The sequence below is a fragment of the Hirundo rustica genome, chromosome 8 (genome assembly GCF_015227805.2).
Source record: "Hirundo rustica isolate bHirRus1 chromosome 8, bHirRus1.pri.v3, whole genome shotgun sequence".
Classification (NCBI taxonomy): domain Eukaryota; kingdom Metazoa; phylum Chordata; class Aves; order Passeriformes; family Hirundinidae; genus Hirundo; species Hirundo rustica.
In genome coordinates this window covers 19,829,515-19,851,357 of record NC_053457.1, presented here as the reverse complement: position 1 = coordinate 19,851,357, position 21,843 = coordinate 19,829,515, and the positions used below count along the sequence as shown (strand labels likewise).

Genomic DNA, 21,843 nt, shown 5'->3' with positions numbered 1-21,843 from the left:
GATTTGCCTTAATAAAATGCGTCTGAATCAGTCTCATTATCAGTTCTATGTTTAAGTAGAGGACTGCTGCCATGCCTCCACTAATACCTAGTTAGCGGGATATAAGACAAAAATCAAGAGAAAAAAAAAGTATTCCAGCTTTCCGTTAGCCAGATATATTTGTAACTGGTAACAGCAGAGGAATAAAACTTGTTGCTGAATGGCTGAGCCCAGGGATCTGTACAGGTTGCAGGACTCCTGGAAGGGCTAAAACACTGAGCAAATATAGAGAGGAGAAATGAGGAGGCTGTGCCCTGTGTCACATTTGGCTCTTTTTTTCTTACCTAGTTTCCTAGTGGATCTGCTTTATGTGGGATAAAGGGGAAGGAAGCCTCTGTTCCCCTTTACTTTCCTCAGTTATCACAATTTCAGTCTGGGACTTTGGGCACATGTAAAGAAAACAGCCTTTCTGCCGAGCAGCTTGTGAGGAGTGTGCTGAACAGCTGGCATATGAAAGTGGAAGAAGATAAAGAGTGATTGAACAGGCAGGGTGTGGGGTTGCACACAGTGAAGGAAAGGCTTTTGAGGCTGTTTGTGATGGTGAGAGGGACCAGGAGAGTCCTGGGTGTGTAGGGGGCTGTGAATCCATGTTAAAGGTTCCAGGATTTTGTTCAGAGTAATTGGACACCTGTAGTCCACTCACTTGCATGCTTAATGTTCTTTTATTAGTGGGTAGAAACGAGATGGATTTGTTCTAATTTACTGTGTCAGTGCTAAAACACCCAGTGAGATACTTGTGTGTATTGTATACTACATTATATTCTATACAGGATATGTAATACACATAATTGTTTAGCTTATATTTTTATTTCCTCATTTTTCTTTTAAGATTTGTTGACTAGAAATGTTTCAGACCTTGGTTTGTTCATTAAGAGCAGGCAGCAGCTATCAGACAACCAGAGGCAAATATCTGATGCCATTGCTGCTGCCAGCATTGTAACCAATGGTACTGGAGTAGAAAGCACATCACTGGGAGTATTTGGAGTAGGAATTCAGCAGCTGAACGACTTCCTAGTGAATTGCCAAGGAGAACACTGCACCTATGATGAAATTCTCAGTATTATCCAGGTCTGTAATACAAATATCTTGCATTTCCTTTTTACAAGAATTCCTGTTACTTCCATTTTCCCCATTAATGTGTATGCTGTTCAGAATAGCATCTGTGTGGGTATCTCCTTTCACACTGATACTGTCTCTACAGTTTACTTGACTTTAAAATTTCATACTATATTGTGGACTAGAAAGTTTTGTGGTTGTCCATAAATATCCAGAGCAAACTTGGACATTTTATTCCCTTATATACCATGGCTGAAGGTTTTAGAAAATATGTAGAAAAAATTTTTTTCCTCCAAGCATGTGTAATTAATATACTCCAAAACTAAGCTCCCGTTTAGCAGGTAACAAAGGCTAAAAACTATATATAACTATCAGCTTATAAGATAGAGTTACAGAGTTTGAAAGACAGACATTCTAAAGAAACTTCAAGTTGAAATACCACAACTCTTGTTGAAATGGTGGTGTGTTAGATAGGACTAGACCACCTGATCATAAATCTTTCTTAATTTCAATTTAATTGCTCTCTCAGCTTTGAACAGGAGGTTGCATTAGGTAATCTCCCAACATCTCTTTCAACCTGAATGGTTCTTTGATTTATGATTATGATTTTAGTATGTTTATATAGTTATTTGTAGAATACAGTTTGTAGGTACCTGATTATTTAATCCACAAAAAGACTCTGTTTGCATTCTAGCTGTTTAGTGCTATGAGCAGACTCATATAAAAAACATGACAAAGACATATTTCTAAGCATTGTTATTATATGTATCTTTGATTTCTTCCTCCTTATAGAAATTTGAACCTAGTGTGAACATGTGCCAGCAGGGGCTGCTATCTTTTGAAGGATTTGCAAGGTAATTACTTACATGCTAATTTATATATATAAATAAATATATCTATATATATGTAAAAAGATGGTACCAGTGTATTGATGTTTCTTGGAGAGTTACAAAATGCTCAACGCAGCATAAAATTTCCTCACGTCTTCTCACTTCTAGATTTTTGATGGACAAAGACAACTTTGCCTCCAAAAATGATGAATCACAGGAGAATGCTGAGGACTTGCACTTTCCTCTCTCATATTACTACATAGAATCCTCACACAATACTTACCTTACTGGCCATCAGCTTAAAGGGGAGTCCTCGGTGGAGCTCTACAGCCAGGTATGCAGGATTGGATTGTTGTGTGGCTTTCAGCATGAACTTGTTTGTTTTACTGACAAGTTTCAGGAACATGACCTTTTTGCTTTGAAAGTCTAAATGTCCTAAACCCCTGCTTGCAAAATGTTGGAAAACATGATGTGTGGGAAAGCTGCCTGTAAGCACAGTTGTGCTCAAATGCCTTTTCTAAGGCAAAAAAATGGGTTTCATTTGAGATTCATAGCATTTAGACACCAGTCGGTCTGACCCAACCTACTAAAATTAGACTTTCCCACAGGAAAGACTGATCTAATATTTTAGTTCATTCAGATGTCAAAAACACTACTGAAATACTGTACATTGCACTGCAAAGACAAATTTCAAGTAGAGCTATAACTTCTAAAAACGTTACTTCTAGGAATATTCTACAGTTTTTAGACTTGATGCCTGATGGGTTGTAATCAGGGAAGGAACAATTCCTCCCTTGGGCTTTCAGTTCCCTGTTTGTTTGTATATATAAATTTGTGTGTCTTTGAGTTTACAAAATGCTGGAGAAGGCATCAAACTTCCTGTCAGTAGTGTGTTCCTTGTGCTGAGAGTTAATGACTCACGTTGACAAAGGACTCCTCTGGTGTCCCATATGCTCCTTCACCTGTAGGCAGAGAGGTGAGGCTGTGTTAGGAAATCCTGAATAATATGAATGCACTGAGGAGTGCAGTTGCAGAGGTTCCTGTAGTAGCACTGCACAGTGATCTTAGTATTGTGTTGGTAATAGATGGGAAGTGAGATAGAGATCAACTGCCTTCAAAGTTGCCATGATTAAGAAAACTTCTTCCTGTCCCTCAAGTGGTGTTGCCAGCTGAAGAGGCACTTGGTTCTGGCTCAGTGTGTCTGGCTCTCACAGAGGTGGTGGAGTGCCAGCTATGGACACAACTGTCTGAAATCAAATTGTTCAGGTTTTGAGAAGTAATTTTTTCTTTGTTCATGAATGACTTTGCTGGAAATGGGTTTGATTGCTGAGATCTTTCTATTCAGTAAAATATTGAATTGTAGTACAGATGACAGGCATGCTAAATACTGATGGCGATAATAAGCTGAGCTACCAAAAGATGGGTTAGCTCTTCTCTTCCTTCATCCTTCCTTCATTGTTTTTTCTAGCAATGGCTTTCTAAAAAAAATAAATTAATAAATAAAACATTGATGAATGAACTGATGGCTGCCAATTAGCTTAACATCTGATCAAGATGGCCTGGCACATTTCCATTTTAACTATCCTCATAGAAGTTTCTTAAGACTTCATTTTCAGACTGTCTTTTAATTATAAAACTAACAATAATTAAAAAGCCCAGCAAACAAACTTCAGGTTTACCCGTAAGCTGTCAGGGGAGCAACTGAAATAAATTGCCATGTTGCTTTATAGCTGTTTTTGCAGGTAGAAATACTGGAATGTTTCTCTCTCTCAGAAAATTAAGCTATACAGTAAGAACCACCTTCTGCACACAGATTCCATGTGTCCTGTATGATACCATGAATCTCAAAGCTTTATGGTAATTTTCCCAAGAACATACATACTTTGCTTATTTTTTTCCATTCTTTTTCAACGGGAAATAAGGAATTCAGTTAGGGAATGCAGTTAGCTGGGGACTGTTCCTTCTGTGGGCTGTTTACTTCACAGAGATTGCTCTTTGCAGCAATTTTGCTTAATCGCTGGGCTTTCGTTCAGCTCTGCAACGTCTGCCTCCTGCTTTGATGGCATGATACTGTGGCTTAGATGTGCTTACACTGTTCAATTGCATTGTAGGTTCTTTTACAAGGCTGCAGAAGTGTCGAGTTGGACTGCTGGGACGGTGATGATGGGATGCCTATCATTTATCATGGGCACACTCTTACTACAAAGATTTCTTTTAAGGTATGCTTCTAATTGCATGCGGCAACAAAAAAAAAAGTTATTTTTTCTGTAACGAAGAGCAAAAATAATTGCCTAGTAAAAAAATACAAATTCTAATGGGCTAAATTCTAATAGAATATAAACTATAGACATATAGGTTATGTCAGACATGAAATTGTCAGCAGTAAATATGCTTTCAAATCAGTTTTTGTAGCATATGTCATATGTAACAAAAGTAGGTGTTACCATTTGTGTCCTGAGGAGATGCCCTCTTGCTTTGAAAGCACATCATGGCCTCTTCCTTCTTAGAGAGGAGAGCAGATGTCTCCCCTGCCAGCTAACAGCAGGTTAACTGGAAGCTGCAGACTGCTCCACGTTCTTTCAGTGGCTCCTGTCTCTCTCTCGCAGGAGGTGGTCGAGGCCATCGATCGCAACGCGTTCATCACCTCCGACATGCCGGTCATCATCTCCATAGAAAACCACTGCTCGCTGCCCCAGCAGCGCAAGATGGCCGAGATTTTCAAGGTAGGCCACCGACCGCGGTGAGCTATTCCAAGCACGTGCCGTGGGATTTTCCCTAATGCATCACCTGTTCGTGATATTTCAGAACGTATTCGGAGATAAGCTGGTGACAAAGTTTTTATTTGAGAGTGACTTTTCTGATGATCCCATGCTGCCTTCCCCTGGCCAGCTGAGAAGAAAAATCTTGCTTAAAAACAAGAAGCTGAAAGCCCATCAAACACCAGTGGATATATTAAAACAAAAGGTAAAGTCCTTCCTTAACACAAGCAGTGAGACCCAGCTCGTGCTAGAAATGGTTCATTTGTGTTTGAAGTTTTTGCTAATCCCACACGTATAGCAGAATAATCTAATGCACATTAGTGCTTGGAAAACTCACAGTGGATTGCAGTGCTTTCAAATAAGTAGACAATACATATAGTAAATTATAGCTACAGCTTAACTAAATTTTAGTGTATATTAGTTTTATAAAACTTCATAATACTGTGATTAACACCACATGCCCTGTGTGACAAACATAAATGAATCTTTTTCTCTGAGGCTATAACATTTACTATTCATATTTATTGATAAGGAGAGATATGCATTGAGTATTGTGTATATATTTACAGTATGTAGTAATTTTTGGTAGAGTTCTGCTTTTGTTTCTTTTTTCAAATTCAAGCTAGGCAAATAACTTGAGTTTCTATTGACTTTTTGTGGGGGAATCTGCTATTCAAGTACTGTTTATTCCCGTGTGAGAATTTTTTTAATTTCTAAAAATTAGGGCTGCATCTCAAGCAGCCTCATTCTAATAATGTCTATGGTTAGTCAGCAGATTGATTGAATCCGTGAAAACTAATTGTTGTTACCCAAAATGTAAACACAATTGCATTAAATTCTTGATAGCAGATGAGTAAATCGCACTGATCATACCAGTATATGGATATTCTCCATCTTATGAAAAAGTATTTAACTGTTTCTGAAACAGCATATCTCGGACTGGAAAAAGGCAGTCTTGAATGATGTGCAACTTGTACATTTTCCCATAATTAATTCAGTCTCATATCTTACTGTTTTTCTTGAAATACAAGTTCTTTTATATTCAAACCCCTGAAGTAGTATTTTAGCTTGATCTTAACAATCTTACTTATTTCTCACTTAACGTATTCAGTGTTTTCATATAAACAAAACAAGATGCAAACAATGATGAAAACTCTTTTTCTTTTAAAAGTACATAGCAATAAAGTAGTAAGTGTTCCTGTTCTTGTAGGCTCACCAGCTGGCACATTTGCAAGCACAGGCTAGCAATGGTGCTAGCAACCCCACACCTACCAATGAAGAGGAAGAAGAAGAAGAGGATGAATATGATTATGACTATGAATCTCTCTCCGATGGTAACTATATTTATTAATTTGTTTGTTTGTTACAGTGCTTTTGTTAGAACTGTAGTAATAAGAGGTGAATATTCTAGTTCAGGAATGAGCTGGGTAAGCAGTGTCCTTGAATGAGTCTGAAAAGGCTGAAATTCTTCAGCTGGTAGAGAGGAGGACTGAGGGGTGAGTTGGAAGCAGGTTTACAGAGTCATTAAGTGGTGGATTAAGGGCAGCACAGAATGGTACTTGGTAGATCTAGGAGGTGCTCAGTAAACCAAGTGGAAGATCAGTCTAAAACAGGTAAAATATTTGTTTGTGCAGCTGTTCGTAAACATCTGGAATGTGCTGCCATGGGAAATTGCAAAGCCAAATGGCATCAGCATATTAAAAAAAAAAAAAAAAAAGAGATTGGACAGATGTAAAGACAGATTTATAAGCAAATGTTATAGGTAGCAGTATTTGGTCCAACATCCCTATTATTTAGGGTGTTTTGTTGGGGTGGTGATTAGTGGTGGGTTGCTCTGTTACCACTGTTAGAAAGAGAATACTGTGCTAGGTGGACAACTGGTCTGGCACAGCTGGGGATGTTCTCCTGAGTGAACAGGGGAGTACTTCATTTGCTGCACCTTTAATTCTGGTGGAGACCCCTTTGAGTTCTAGATGCCATGTTCACAGAAGATGTAAGGCTCAAGCATGTCCTGCAGCACAGGACTTCTTTCCAGGTGCTCTCTTGTTAACACTACTTGCTTCTGTGTTTAGTGATTTAAAAAATAGTCACATAATTAATGAATGCAGTTCAAGACTTGACACTGCTTGTGGAATAGCAATGTTATTGATGAGTTTGATGTCCATGCTGCCTTCAGTTGTGTTTTGCCTGAAAGCTGGCCTGGCTGGCTACTTGAGCATACTCTTTGTGAGGAACAGGGTGGAGATGGTATAGATGTAAATTGCCATGAAAACTCAAATCTTTGCTAACAGACTTGCCAAAAATATTTTGAAAACTGATTGCAGTAAGTGACTTTTGAGCACTGTTCTAGTTAAGAGGAGGTTTGAGAAATCTGAAGCTAGCAAGAAACATTCACACCTACCAGTATATGAAGGAATCTGCAGCATGGTTTACTACTTTATTACAATGATTATTCTTTGAAGCCTTTAATTATGTTAATATTTTCTTAAAACTAATCTAAATAATGGTCTGTAAACTTTCTAAAAGAGATTCAGTTTTATTCTTCTTACTGATACATTTTTTTGCGTAAGACTAGTAGTTTTACAACTGACACTTACTTTTCATTTCTCTGGCTCTAAATCTTAATTCCCTTTACTCTTATTCCCTGACTCATTTCCCTGTAGCTGATGTCCTTAATGCTTCTCCTGCTCCTAACAGCCAGGAAGGTAAAAGCCACTTGGTTGAGCATTTTAACTGCATGAAAATCAGCACTGCATCTTCAGCTTGTTCAATGTGACAGTGTGAATATATAGTTCCTATTTAATAATATAAATGCAAGCAGATGTTCTTACATGGCATTGTTAACTGGTCAGGAACTGTTAGAAGCCTGCATGTGTGACACTTGTTATGCATAAAAAGAATATGGTCAAAGCATCAGGAATATCAGGAATAAATTGAAACCATTTCTTTTGTGACATCTGCAATATTTTGGTCCAGAAAGACCACATCATTATTAGGCGTACTATTCTCTGAAAAATACGTACCTTTGAAGAGGTATTTTTTTTAGATGTAAAAAATACATGTGCATGTGAAAATAAGGAGAGGAGAGCCAAAACTTGCTGTACAAAATTTGTACATATTTGTATGCTGTACATATTTGATGGGGTTAACTATGCTTGGATTTTGACATTTTTTTGTCATTCAGAAATAGCAGTTGTTTTCAGATGGCAAACTTAATTCATTAGATGGCTTGATTTTTAAAGATCTTCTGAGCACAACAGGACAGGCTTTAAAGAAAGTGCAATGTCTTAACCAAACCCAAGCATTAAATTTTTAAATAGAAGGTTATTACTAGAGGATGATGCTTTGACCAGTAAATGCATTATTTTAACAGCTGATTTTTCATGTAAGATTCACAGCACTGTCCACAAATATTGTTAATTCAAATTAAATTTCCAGTTGAAATTGTTTGGATTTATGTTTATTAAAATCACATTAATTTTTAGATAATATTCTTGAAGACCGTCCTGAGAATAAATTATCAAGTGATAAACTGCAGTTTGAATATAATGAAGAGACTGCCAAACGACTAAAGAAGGCTGATTGTGCTACTTACAATAACAAAGGAAAGGTAGTTCTGCTTTTTTCCACTTTCTTCTCAGCTGCACTTTGATATATAATCAGGTTTAAAAAGGATTTGGACAGTTTGGGTAACAGAGACATCAGATAGCAAATGCACTTTAATGAAGAGAAACAACAGAAAGCATGGAAGGACCCCAGAGAAAACAGCTTCAGTAGAACAAATGCTCAACATACTGCTCAAGAAAAGTCCTCAGAGTTTATAGTGTATATATAGGCTGCCTGGCTGAAAATTTATATTGATGGAACTGAAGATTTCATCTGAATCTTCAGTATCTTTGCATTTCAAAATAAGTTCAAAATACCGCACTATGATAGTGGGTAATCATAGCACCTCGTATTAAATCATCTGAAAAAGGAAGCAGTGTATTGCTGTTTATTGTATTGCAGATTCTTCTCAACACGGATGTGTTTTGTCTAAATGTTTGTAGAACTGACTCTAAATGAGGCCTTTACACACTGCTGCAGAATCAGTAACAGGTATTGATCAGAAATGTGCACACGGGAGGGAGATTTGTTAGGTGAGAACAGAAAGCATATAGGAAGAAAGAGATAAAATATTTCAAAGACATAAGTAAGATATGCAGGAGTTCTTCCACCTTCACCAAAGCTATTATTAAATGTTCTTGGTGTTGTCACTCAGGTTTATGACATGGAGCTGGGTGAAGAATTCTATCTTCCACAAAATAAGAAGGAAAGCAGACAAATAGCCCCAGAGCTATCAGATCTTGTCATTTACTGTCAAGCTGTAAAGTTCCCGGGTAAGTACACTGCCCTGTTTTGCTTTAAGTGCTTTAAGCTTTCTGATTCCTGGAGACATTATGTTTATGTTTTGAATTAGTTTGAAGTAGTCGAGGAGGTTCGTTCTTCATGATTTGGTAGTCTTCATAACAGCAGCTCCTGGCTGAGAAGTAGTGTTCATAAATTACGTGAATACATGCTCTTTGTCATATTAAAATGTTTACGAAAGTGAAATTTGCCAGTCTTCACAACTTAGACAGCTGCTTCACTGCCAAAGGCCAGATGACAGAAAGCTTTATCTTAAGAGCTGAGTTTCCATGTAAGGACCTACTGAATTAAGAAGGAAAATCTTCTTAAGACGTTGAAGGTAGAGTGTGTCACGTTTCTTTAGGTGACCTTTGTTTGGTGTGTTTCACCTTTGCCTACAGCTGCATTTTCAGTTCTTTCCCAGGTGGACAGGAGAGGAGGCATTGCCAGGGGTAAAGCACATTTTCTGGGGGTGGGTGAGGGTAGCTGCTTGCACACTGTCACTCTTCATGGAAGCAGTTATGGAAATAGGAAAATCTTCTTCTGTACAGTAGGAAGAATAACTTTTGCAGAGAAAAGGTGAGGGAGTAACTAAAGAGATCGCTGATAGGCATTTGTTCAGTACTGAAATATGAGGTTAGATATATTTTGGCTCATCCTGTCTACATAAATACTTTTAAATTGAAAATTAATTGTTTATTGATATGTTTAATGTTTTGAATGAAAAATCCGCTCTTTAGTGGAATGGCTCTCTGTGGAAAAGTTAGCAATTCTGCCAAATCATGATCTTATACAAACAAAACTATAATCAGATTAGAAAAGCTAACCAAACATAAAACAGTGTCAAATAGGCAAGATAAATATGCTGGAAAATGGACAGACATTCTTTTATAATCTTTTATAACTTTAAAAATTATAGGTGTCACTTGTAAAAATAATGACTTCTAAAAATTCAAATCTGATACTCTTTTTAATGAAATCTGCAATGAGATATCTTTCAAGTAAAATATTTTCTTTTAAAGAAAGATATTCAAGATTAAACAGGGATAGGTTGGGTTGTTCCAGGCATTTTGATACAAAAAATAATTCTGATGTTCTAAGAAAACTTTGACATATTTAAATTTTAGTGTAATACTGGTTATTAAAGAAACACCTGCTTTTCTTCTCAGATTTCTTCCTCTTACTTTAAAGGGATCATGAATAGAACAATTATGAAAATTATCTCCTTTCACAGATGAACACATAATGGTGTAGAAATTACTTTTCCAACAAACTTTGTCTCCTTTGAGACAAATACTGCCTCCTGAGGATTCCTTGAGGCTCCCATGGCCACCATGCTTGGATTCCTCTGCTCAGCAGGAGGGCAGAGATGTGGTGCAGTGCCCTGCCCCAGTATTGTCCACTAACAATGGGAACAAGGCTGGTACATCCATGACTGTGTAGCTCTAGTGCCTGTGTTCCTAACCAACTCAGAAAATGCAAGTTTTGGAAACAGGGAGGGCAGAATTCATGTCAGTGTCTGATCAATGGTGTAAATACTTTATTTCTCCTGTCTTCATATATTTTTGTTCTGTGTTTACACTTGCCTACGTCCCTGAATGTTAATCACTGGTTTGTGACTATAAAAAAGCACAAGGACCATAATGTTCACTTACCCTAACCTACTGGGTAACACAGACTTCCCTAAGTGTTCCCTGGTCAAAACAGAATTTATCATGTGGAGAAATAACATTTGTTGTTTATAAAACCTCTGGTAACAAGGAACCCGTGGCTCTTGTCGTTTCTGTGCTCTTTGACCTTACAGCCCTTGCTTAACTTGAATTTCAGCGCGTTGGATATCATTCCACTGTTATCTGAGAGGCTGAAGGTCTGTTCTCGGGGGTCACCCAAGCTGAGGGCAGTGGAGCACCCCTGAGCGCTGCTCCTGGCACATGGCTCATCACCTTGGTGCTGAGATCCTTACACAGAGTAGAGAAGCTGAGTACATGGAAGCAGGATTTGCACCATCAAGTGGAGGGAGCAGGGAGTCACTTGAGCTCACCAGCATGAAATTCAGTCACTGTCTTCATCATACCAGATTATCTGCCCCTAGGGTATCACTTTTCAAGAAATTAAAATGAACATAAAAAGGGGCACCCTACATATGAAAATGCTATGAAATCCCTTTTAAGGTCTGCAAACCTGCAGATTTTCTGTTGGTCTGAAACACATGGTGAGAAGGTGGCAATTACAGTTTAAGCTGTTCTGTTAGTATGGTGAGAAGGAAAAGGACAAGGAAGCTTGCAATCCTCTGGATTAAGTCTAGATAGAAGCAGTAAAGTAGTGTGCTTATATCTAACACATGAGATAAGCAGTAAATTCTGTGACTCAAAGAGCATGGCACAGGGGTTTTAGGGAAACACAAACATTGCTGTGGTAGTGCAATGGAATTTATGTGCAGTATGGTGGGGTCTAAACGGGTCCTACTTTGACCAGAGAGTTGGACTAGATGGCTTCCATATCCTTGTCAAGCTCTGTTCTTTTGCAAATGGACGATTCTCTGAATTGGTAAAGCTATATTTTGAAGTCAAGTTTAAATTGGAGTGAAAAATGGAGATTGTCTGTGGGAAGAGATGTGTAACATGCAAAGCATGGGAAAGGCTGCAAGGAAATTCCCAGCTGCAGTGTTACCCTGTGGCCATCACGGTGAGTTCAGTCAGCCCTAGGGCTCTGCACGGCACTCTGGTGATTTAGGAGGTTAGTTTGTTTCCTCAGTGACTGTCTCCACAACAGGATTTTGAAACCTGGATCTTACTTGCCAAATGCATTTGATCCATTGAAAACTGGGTTTAAATAGCGCTGGAAGCACACAGTGCCTAACTCCTCATTTTTCTCGTCAATTTATATTCCTTATCCCAGTTTCTACCATCTTCTGTGGTTTATGTGTATGTTTTGGCCCAAGGAGACAATACATCTCCAGTGTGGAAGACATTTATGTATATTCTGAATTTTACTTATTTTACTAAGCCAAGCAGTTCCATTGAAACTGTGTGCATAATTTTAGTAAGTACATGCCAAGTACAGTACACATGCCATAAAGATTGAGGGTTGAAAATTTACGGCTGTGGGCAGACTTCAATCAGAGAAAGGCCAATGACTTGTGATTTACATTTGTATTTGAAATATTAAATCCAGAACTGTGTTTAGGCAGGTGTGAATTGATGTGAATTGATGTGAATTGATGTGGAAAGTTTTAGGAGTCACAGTTAGGCATATAACAGTGCTTTGTTGCATTCTATATCACAAATACATCTTGGGTCTCTGAGAACATCCCACATCTCACTGCTATGGGTGTCAGAATAATCATTGTGCACTTTAATTTTGATCTGCTGTGTGGTCTCTCCAAGCCAACAGAAAGAAATTGACCTTAAGTGGGATTAAGTCTGTTTACTTCACCGGGATTCAGGTCATGATTTTAATGATTATGTTTCTAGAATCCACAAGTTTGAGTAATAGCTGTACTAGAGCTTTCCAGCTCCACTCCTAGAACGAATTGGCCATTAAATATGTAATGGATTTTGCACACTTAACTGTATTTCCCCACACTGAAATACAAATAAACAGAAGAAGATGACTCTGAAAACATTTTTACATGCATTTGGGCATTATTATATTATATTATATTATATTATATTATATTATATTATATTATATTAATCTTTAAATCATAATCTTACATTTATTTAATTATGTAGGTATTGTAACCTAGATTAATTTCATTATATTCACTACAGATTTATTGCTTCTGTAGAAAAGATTTTTATTTTTTAAAATTGTTGCTAGGATGAATACATTGAGACTATCATTTTTTAGTACCAGATTTTTTAGTATCGATTTGGACAATTTAGTAATTTGAGAAAAAGCCTTTACCTTCCTCAAGCCAAAAAGTAAAGTGGAGAAAAGTTATACCACAGAGCGAAAATTGCGTATTATACTGTTTCATATAGGTTTCAATATACAATCTATAAAAGCATACAAATATGTCTTATATATAAAACCATACATAATGTATACATGGATAAAAGTGTGTATATACGTAAAGATGTAAAGTTAAATTGTGGAGAAAAATATGCTGCTTGTCCTGAGTGCTGTATGACAGGAGTATTCATGCCTTCAAAAATAATGTAAAATACGGTGGAAAATGTCATGCCCTCTTGGTCATGTTTTTTGGCTCATTTATTTTACATTTATGGGAACAGGCTTGTCAACTCTAAACCCATCTGGCTCTAGCAGAGGAAAAGAAAGAAAAAGCAGGAAGTCCATTTTTGGCAACAATCCTGGCAGGCTGAGCCCTGGGGAGTCAGCTGCTCTTGCCAAAGCATCTGGAAAAGGTAAAGTTAGCATCTTCTGTCACCAGTCACGTGGAATGCCGCTGTAATCCAACACATGTACCAGACCAAGTTGTTAAAGATCAAATACTTTGCAATGTGTAAACCGTTAAACTTTGGAATGTTTTTTCATTAGCACAGCAGCTATTACAGCACCACTCTTACAACTGAAGTGGTGAGTGTGGAATATTAGGATTACTTGATCAGAAATATGATTACCCTAATTCATAAACAATTCAAAGCTAATGTACATTTCAAGTATCTTAAAGTTGGTATTTTTAAAGATATAAGTGAATATTTTCAAAGTACGAATGAAAGCCAGGACTGTTGGGCTGGTCCAGAAAAGAATTTTTGCTGTCTGAAATAAAACTTAGTGGCCTAAAATTCAGCCAATTCCAAACGTGCAATTGTGCAAATTAGATTCTGCAGGTGATTCAGTTGGTGAACCTGGAAATTGTGTGTCTGCCTATGAACAGATACAAAGAAATACAAAGAAAGTACAGGAAAGGTTCTGGAGCAGGAATAAGACCCAGATCCCCTTCCTTCCAAGTGATTGCCATAAACAGATATTTTGGACTTATTTGCTGGCTCAGGGAGGGTTGTATTGTGTGCAGCCCAAGGGCATGATTGCAGCACACAGGAGAGATTTCCCTCTAAAGGTCAGTGTCCTAAAAGTGAAGAAGTGTGGTGTCTAATTCTAAAGCATGTAAGTATTTTGCTGCCTTTTCCTCCTAACCTTTGCAGCCTCTGTAGACTGTCGCTTTGGGAAATCAGCAGATAACGTTCAGTCTTGCCTCTCTTCCTCATGTAAAATGTATAAATGAGAAGAAGGGAATTTTGTTCCTTTATTTTATTCAGGCAAATGCCGATTAGATATTTCTTTATGAAAGTGGTTGTTAGCACATCTAATCATGGTATTATTTCAACACTTGGACTTTGTGTTTCCTCTCATGGATTGTCCTTACTGTGTGAGGAGGACTGTGACACTTGGCCTGAGTAGTGTCATTTCCCAGGGTCACCTTTTTCTACCATAACCAAAGCACACGCACATACTCCTCTAGAAAGCATTGTATTTTTGGAGTCTCTGGACCTGCAGCTGTACTTTGAGGACGCTGTTTATTTCCCAGGCCCTTTTGATGCCATGCGGCAGACCTGGGAAGATCCCTGCTGTCCTTACAACTCTCCGGCTTCCCTCAGCGCCATCATAAGGACGCCCAAGTGCTATCACATCTCGTCCCTGAACGAGAACGCTGCCAAGCGGCTCTGCAGGCGCTATTCCCAGAAGCTGATCCAGCACACCACCTGCCAGCTCCTGAGGACCTACCCCGCTGCCACGCGCATCGACTCCTCCAATCCCCACCCCCTGATCTTCTGGCTCCACGGCGTACAGCTCGTGGCTCTGAACTACCAAACGGACGGTAGGGCTATGCAAACCCAGGCTTTAATACGTTTGAAATGTGACAGAAGGTCTGAAGTTGATAATTTGTGTTTTTCCTGTTTTTGTTTCCTGGCTCTCCCGAGGGGACCTTCCTGTATCTGCACCCCAGCGTGAGCAGGTTCATACCACAACAGTCTGGTCCTTGAGAGCAGTGACCTCAGGGTCCAGGAGCTTTATGCCAATGTACCAGGTCCCCTGATAATCCAGAAGTGCCTGGACAGCACCACTTCCATTTTTATATTTTATTGCTGAAGGTTGTTGGTTGTTTTCTCCCAGTTCAAGTAACTGTTATCCCTTTCTGATAATTTCAAGCATAAAAAGGTACTGAACTATTTTTCGCTTGGATGCTGGTTTAATGCTGATAGATCAAAACATTTTTTGAATATTTGCTATCCTATCTTGGTTCCTTCACGTTTTCGATGGGGGATCCATGAGGTCATCTACAATGCTCTTCCATCCTGCAGTTCAGGACATTCCTGAAACGTTCTCAGAGAACTGGTACAGGCGAGCCCTACAGTTTAATAAAGACAATGGAAAGGAAAAGAACGGACTGTTCTTAGAGTTCTGTGTAATTGCTGGATAGATTGGATACATAAATCACAGCTACTTCTGAAAATCAGGAATAGTACACAACTAAAATAGTTTTTTAAAAGATACTTCAAACATGACTTTTTCTTCACTGTTACTGTTTTTCCATTGTACCATTGCTCTCTGTCAGTTTTGGCTGCTTTAATTTCGTAGATCTTCCTCTGCAACTCAATGCAGCAATGTTTGAGGCTAACGGTGGCTGTGGATATGTTTTGAAACCTCCGGTTCTGTGGGATAAAAACTGTTCAATGTACCAGCAGTTTTGTCCATTGGAAAGAGACCTTGATAATAAGGAGCCAGCTATATATTCTTTAACAGTAAGTACATGAAAAGGGAATTTCATACAGACAAACAGATAGAAGTAGACTGTGCAACTACAGTCTTTAACCAGCATTACAGTCATGCTTCTAAATAAAAAGAATGAATGTTTAAATGTTGCTTCCAAAGGTCAGCCTAACTAACAGAAATTGGAGAGGAAAGGATCAAAGATTTGTCTTTATTTTATTGTATTGGCTGATTTAGCTAGGTATCCATAGCTACTTGCCCTGTTTCCTTCCGAATATTTGTTGAAGCTCAGTCCTGAAAGCATTTTCCCTGGGACTACACAATTGTGAAAAATTACACATGTGCCTTGATATTTTACACATTTGTGAGCACTTGAAAAACTGCACAAAAAGCCATTATGAAAAGCTCTACTGAATCTTGAAAAAATATTTTTTGTTAGTTATATAACAAGATATATAATTCATGGATTTGTGGCCAAAAAAATGTACTCTCAGAAGCTAGTCCTTTCCAGGAAATGTGTCTGAAAAGTGAGATTCGCAAGAATCAGAATTGTCCCAGCTGTGGTAATTGCACGCTTAATTCTTGTGTATGCCAAAGCAAGCCAGAGCTCAGTGCCCTCACTGAGTAATGAGTGCCCCAGAGTAATGGAGAAGAAAATGTGATCCTTTTTGACTGCATTACTGGTACATTCTTTCTGGATTCAGATGCCTTGTGAACAGCTGTATAGTGTATTTTTTCAGAGGAGAGATACCCTAGCAGTGGTGTTGGGGGTGGGAGGGTTGAGGGAGATCTGCTTTTGAACTTACTGCCCTGGCAATCACAAAGGTGTGTTGTAATTAATTCAGCACATTAACAAACTGTGCTTAGGGGTGTGCTGAGCAGTGTTTAGCTCAGGATCACTCCACTAATTGTTCGCTGCACTCCTCGGCTGCAGATCGTGTCTGGCCAGAACGTTTGTCCCAGCAATAGCACGGGCAGCCCCTGCATCGAGATCGACGTGCTGGGGATGCCCCTGGACAGCTGCCACTTCCGCACCAAGCCCATCCACCGCAACACCCTCAACCCCATGTGGAACGAGCAGTTCCTTTTCCGCGTTCACTTCGAAGATTTGGTCTTTCTCCGGTTCGCGGTGGTTGAAAATAACAGCTCGGCTGTAACAGCTCAGAGGATCATTCCCCTGAAAGCGCTGAAGAGAGGTACGGTGTAGTTCGTGGTGGCACCCTAAGCCAAAATGGTCCAGCAGATTCCTGGGCTGAATCCTTCCAGAGGGAATTTTTAATCAGTTGCATTTCATTTCTAGAGGAGACAGGGAGCAAATACCAGACAACACACCATGGCCCGGCCGTACAGTGCTGATCTCAGACTCCTTGGGTGCCAGCAGCCTCCCCAGTGACTTGTAGAAAGTCCGACCCTGTGCTGTTGTGGAGGCAGGGGCATGTGGTACAACCTGCTCCAATCCTATGGGTGCTCCTGAGGCTGTGTTCACCAGGAGCCTTCCCTTCCCTCCAGGAGCTTGGAGTGGTTTCACTCCTGCCTTGTCCTTTGCCCAAGAAAACTGCTGTAACAGCTGATCACTGTGCAGAGGGGAATTGCACTTCTACAGCCACGGCTGGAGGGGAGCTGGAGAAAGGGTGAAAAAAAGTGAGAGATCAGGAAACATCACTAATTGTGTGACACCTGGCGGCTGGAGTTTCCACATTGCCAGTAGCTCTTTTACATTTGCTTTGTGCCACTGTGATGTCACACAACTGTCTGGGTTGGCATATGAGGAGATTTGGCCATACACAAGCACTTTCCAATGAGAAATTGACCTTGCTTTATTCATGTTCTGATATTTAGATATTTTATGTATGACTATATTGAATGTTATGGTAAAACAAAGGCAGGTTGCTCTTGTGAGCCACGCAGCAGTAGGATTTGTGTTAAACTGTTATACAGAGTGTTAATGCAGTGTTACTAGAGTGCTTCAAATCCTACATGTGGCAAAGTGTAGCTGTAAATACAGCAAATTTGAGTTTTCCATTTATGAGACTTGTGTCCTAGGATGTGGCAAGGTATTTACAGAAGGATATTTCCTCTTTAGGCTACAGACATGTCCAGCTCCATAACCTACACAATGAAACATTGGAAATTTCCAGTTTGTTCATAAACAGTCGGAGAATGGAAGAAAGTCCCTCTGGAAACGCTCTGCCGGCATCTGTGGTAATTTAATTTTTGTTTGTGTGTGTGAACTACCTGTATTCTTAGTTTAATAACTACTATGATATGAAGATTTATAGGGCCAGAGTGTTCAAAGATGTTAGCCCTCAAACCTTGCCATTCTTCAGACATACCTTGATTTTTTTTTTTTTTTTTTTTTTTTTTTTTTTGCTTTGGTGGAATTAAGGTTATCCCACCTGGATAAAACTGTGGGAAGGTAATTTTTTTCCAAGTCTGGCTCCTATGCAGTATTTAGGTATAGAACAAGAAATGTGCTCCTCGACTCGGGGAATGTGGATGAGCAGTCAGGTTCAATGCAGCCTCATGCATTCCTTTGTGCATGTATTGTAAGCAAAGCATTTGAGACCAAACAAAAAAAAGAATATGCAAATTGCCAACAATTTTGACATAATAAGAGTAAAATTGATTTCTGTTACAAGAGAAGATGAACTCTGTAGTTCCATAAATACATACAGATTTATATATATGTGTGGACATCCATATGTTTATATGTGCAAATATGTATACATACATACAGATATTTGTATATTTAAAAATTCATGCACAGATGTGATTTTTGTTTAAAAGCACTTACTGTTAGGTTACTTGTGTTTTGACAACTTTAAACATGTATTTTATCATTTTGCTGACTTCCTGAAGTGTCAGATAAAACCTTTGGAATTCCTGTGTGTGCAGCAGATGTGTTGCAGATAGTGCCTCCTGTGAATGCATGCCAAACTTGCATCTTGGTGAATTACTAGAGTAGAAAGGAAGAACAAACAGTTCAGAGGTTAAAACAAAGCTATAGCTTTTCATCCAGTAATCTGTACACTCAGTCCAAATATCTGAGCTCAGCTAGAATGGGGAACGAGTGATGGAGGTTGGCCCTTTGTCCAGTGGCAGTTCATGTATTCCCACTGGAAGACTTCCTTTTTCTTCTTTCTCTTCAGCCTCAAGGTACGATGGAGGCTTTTGGAGGGTTTTTGGGGGGTTTTTTAGATGCCTCGATCTGTTGTGTAAGAAAGAGCCATGTGTGAACTGAACAGCTTTGCTTTGTCAAGACCCTTACATGTAACTTGTGTGTACAGTTTCTTTTAAGCAACCTAGAAATAACATGCCTGTGTAAAAACATCCAGTAACCTGTTGAATGTTGTCTGAACAGTTGTTTAGCCTGGGAGAAAGGAAAGCTCCCGTGACTTACAAAGTGACAGTTCATGGAATTCCTGGCCCAGAGCCTTTCACTGTTTTCAGTGTAAATGCGGGGACCACGGCGGCACAGCTGCTCCATCAGGTGAGCTTCCTGCTGAATGGCAGACTCTTCATTGCCAGAATCCACACAGAATCCTTCTGGACCTCTGTCTCCCTGTGCTGCTCACACACAGGGTCGTTGTAGTTCATTCATCACAGCAAGGGGTGCAGTTAGAAACGCATTGCTGTGGAATTAATTACACAGCAAACACGAAATGTAATCCATGGAACTTTCCCACTCTTGGCTTCAGAGAATGGGTTTATAATCCCAGAACATATTCTCTAGGATGTATTTTAATATTTGGGCACATGCACATGAGAAAAACAATCTCTCTAGTCGATGGGGGGCAGTGGGTTCTCCTTACAACAAAGGCAAACATTTCTGCAGAATTCTTTGAACTGAAGCACCGTAGGAACAGAGAGTAAAAGTTAGAGGGCTAAGTTCATGATTAGAAAACCCAGTTAAATCAGCAGGGATTGTTATTCTAGCAGTGGGAAAAGACTGTACTGTCCTGGGATTATGAATAAATTTTCTGGCCAGCCAAAAAGGACCGAAATAAGCTTAAATAGTACTGCCTTGTCTGGAATAGTTGAACTGCTTGGCTGGGCTAAAGAGAACAGGACATTACCCTGGAGTAAAATATCTGAATAATAAATAGCACATCAGAAATCCTGCCTGCACTGTCAGAATAGCTACTGCTTCTTAAAGCTTCCTTATTCATTCTCATTTATAACTACTAATTATGCAGTGTTTATATTTAGCATTCTAATTGTTGTGTGTCATCTGTCTTAGCTCTTGGCTACCATAAAAGGCACCGAGTCATGTGCTACAGACTATTTTCTGATGGAAGAGAAAAGTTTTATATCTAAAGAAAAGAGTGAATGTAGAAAACCACCATTCCAGAGAGTGATTGGTCCTGAAGAAGGGCTAGTGCAGCTTTTGAACAGTTGGTTCCCAGAAGAAGGATATGTTGGAAGAATTATCTTTAAAACTCGAGAGGAAGTAAGTATGTTTTAGATAAATTATTATTTACAAGGCTAAAAATAATAAAAATATTAAAATAGCTCTGAGGACCATGAAACAAATGGGTGCAGTATTTGTTTCACTACTTGTTGAGTAATGTCAGTGCTGTGTGCATTATTTAAAAACAAACGTAACTCTTGAGTGAGAAGCACAACTGGACTTTATACACCTGTGTGACACCAACTGGACCTCCCTCAACTGCAGTATCAGCTGTGTGCTGTTTATTCATTATGGCTCAGTCACCAGTTCAGTGACTCTGTGTGGAGTGATAGTTCTAATTTAATGCAAATCTAATTATGTCATGATAGGAAATTAATATAAAGGTAATAGTTAACACCAAAGGATCATAGATAACAGAACTCCAGAAAACCACCATCAATTTAGATGGCAGCAACTTCTCATCTGTCTGGAAAAATTAGAAATATTTTTAATATTAAAGAATAAGTCTAAAAGCCTCAAAGGATGATTACAGTATCAATTATAAGATAAAATAATGAAATAGGCAATTTCTTTTAATTTAAAGGAGGAAGATGACTTCAGTTTACACGATGAGCAAAGAATCTACAGCTTAAAATATGCTGGTGCTCAGCCTTGTGAGACAGAGACAAAAAAAGCAGGAGAAGGGCACTTAACAATCCCATTTTCAGAGACCCTTTCTTTGATCAGTTTGGCAGATAAAACACTTGCTTAGTACACAGATTTTACTTATATATATACGACAGAGGTCCTCTGGTATTCTTTAAACTGAAAAAAATGTATTTTTGCTTATTTTGAGAGAACTTTTGATAAAGCTTCAATTTGACAAATAGCTATTATATTACACAAGTCCACATTTTGGTTTCCTTTATATTTGGTATTTGGAACAAAAATGAAAAGGTAGAAATTTGTTTGTGGAAAAAATAGCCTACTGAATTCCAGTGACTGTAGCACAGCTTCTGTCAGTGGAATGCTGCCACACGTGTCCTGCCAAGCCCCATTCCTTCAGAAAATGCATTAAAATCTGCATTAGCACATGTGAAAATTATTATGCTGCTGTTCTGTCCTGTGATGTGAGTACCTCAAAGCATCATCCATAATTTTGAGCCTTTCTGCAGACAGCAGCACCTCAGAGCTTGGAGAAATGAAGCTGCAAATCTGACTGTAAAAACAAGGAGCAGGTCCAGTGACAGGGTGCAATACACAGCCCATATTTACAGCTTCTGAATCCAAGCTGTGTTCCAAGGCCTTGGACAGAAATTCTCTGAGAGAAGGTTCGAGGAGGAATTCTGTCTAAAATCTGCAGTTGTTAATGAAAAGAGAGAGAGAAACATGCAGCTTTCCTCTTGCTCCACACCACACTAAGAATGTTCACTAAGATTCTGGCTCTCTAACTTCTTTTGGCTTTAGTGCAGGGACGGGAAAGAAAAGAACCCTTTCCACCATCTCCCATCGTACTGGCACCATTACATGTCAAAACATCATTTTGTATACATAAGGGAAGAATTGAAGGGACCATTTTTGTGAAATAAGATGCTATGCAAACATCTCCATTCCTCATCTACTATGAAAGCTATTTCAAATACTGATTTTAGAAAACATGGGTATTTACTAGCATTATTTATTATTAGCAAGAGTGGCTTGTCAA

At 38.9% G+C, this 21,843-nt stretch overlaps 1 protein-coding gene across 2 annotated transcripts in view; it reads left to right on the top strand.

Annotated features, from left to right (window-relative positions):
• PLCE1 (phospholipase C epsilon 1) overlaps positions 1–21,843 on the top strand; it is a 139,249-nt gene that overhangs the window by 110,748 nt on the left and 6,658 nt on the right. For both annotated transcript variants that reach the window (XM_040070697.2, XM_040070695.2), the window contains 16 exons: positions 869–1,107; positions 1,888–1,949; positions 2,094–2,259; positions 4,037–4,144; positions 4,532–4,648; positions 4,731–4,889; positions 5,895–6,018; positions 8,170–8,294; positions 8,946–9,063; positions 13,309–13,440; positions 14,565–14,855; positions 15,617–15,780; positions 16,683–16,944; positions 17,832–17,950; positions 19,110–19,238; positions 19,989–20,198. In XM_040070697.2, coding sequence (XP_039926631.1) covers positions 869–1,107; positions 1,888–1,949; positions 2,094–2,259; positions 4,037–4,144; positions 4,532–4,648; positions 4,731–4,889; positions 5,895–6,018; positions 8,170–8,294; positions 8,946–9,063; positions 13,309–13,440; positions 14,565–14,855; positions 15,617–15,780; positions 16,683–16,944; positions 17,832–17,950; positions 19,110–19,238; positions 19,989–20,198 — 2,525 coding nt within the window. The remainder of the gene's footprint in view (positions 1–868; positions 1,108–1,887; positions 1,950–2,093; positions 2,260–4,036; positions 4,145–4,531; positions 4,649–4,730; positions 4,890–5,894; positions 6,019–8,169; positions 8,295–8,945; positions 9,064–13,308; positions 13,441–14,564; positions 14,856–15,616; positions 15,781–16,682; positions 16,945–17,831; positions 17,951–19,109; positions 19,239–19,988; positions 20,199–21,843) is intronic.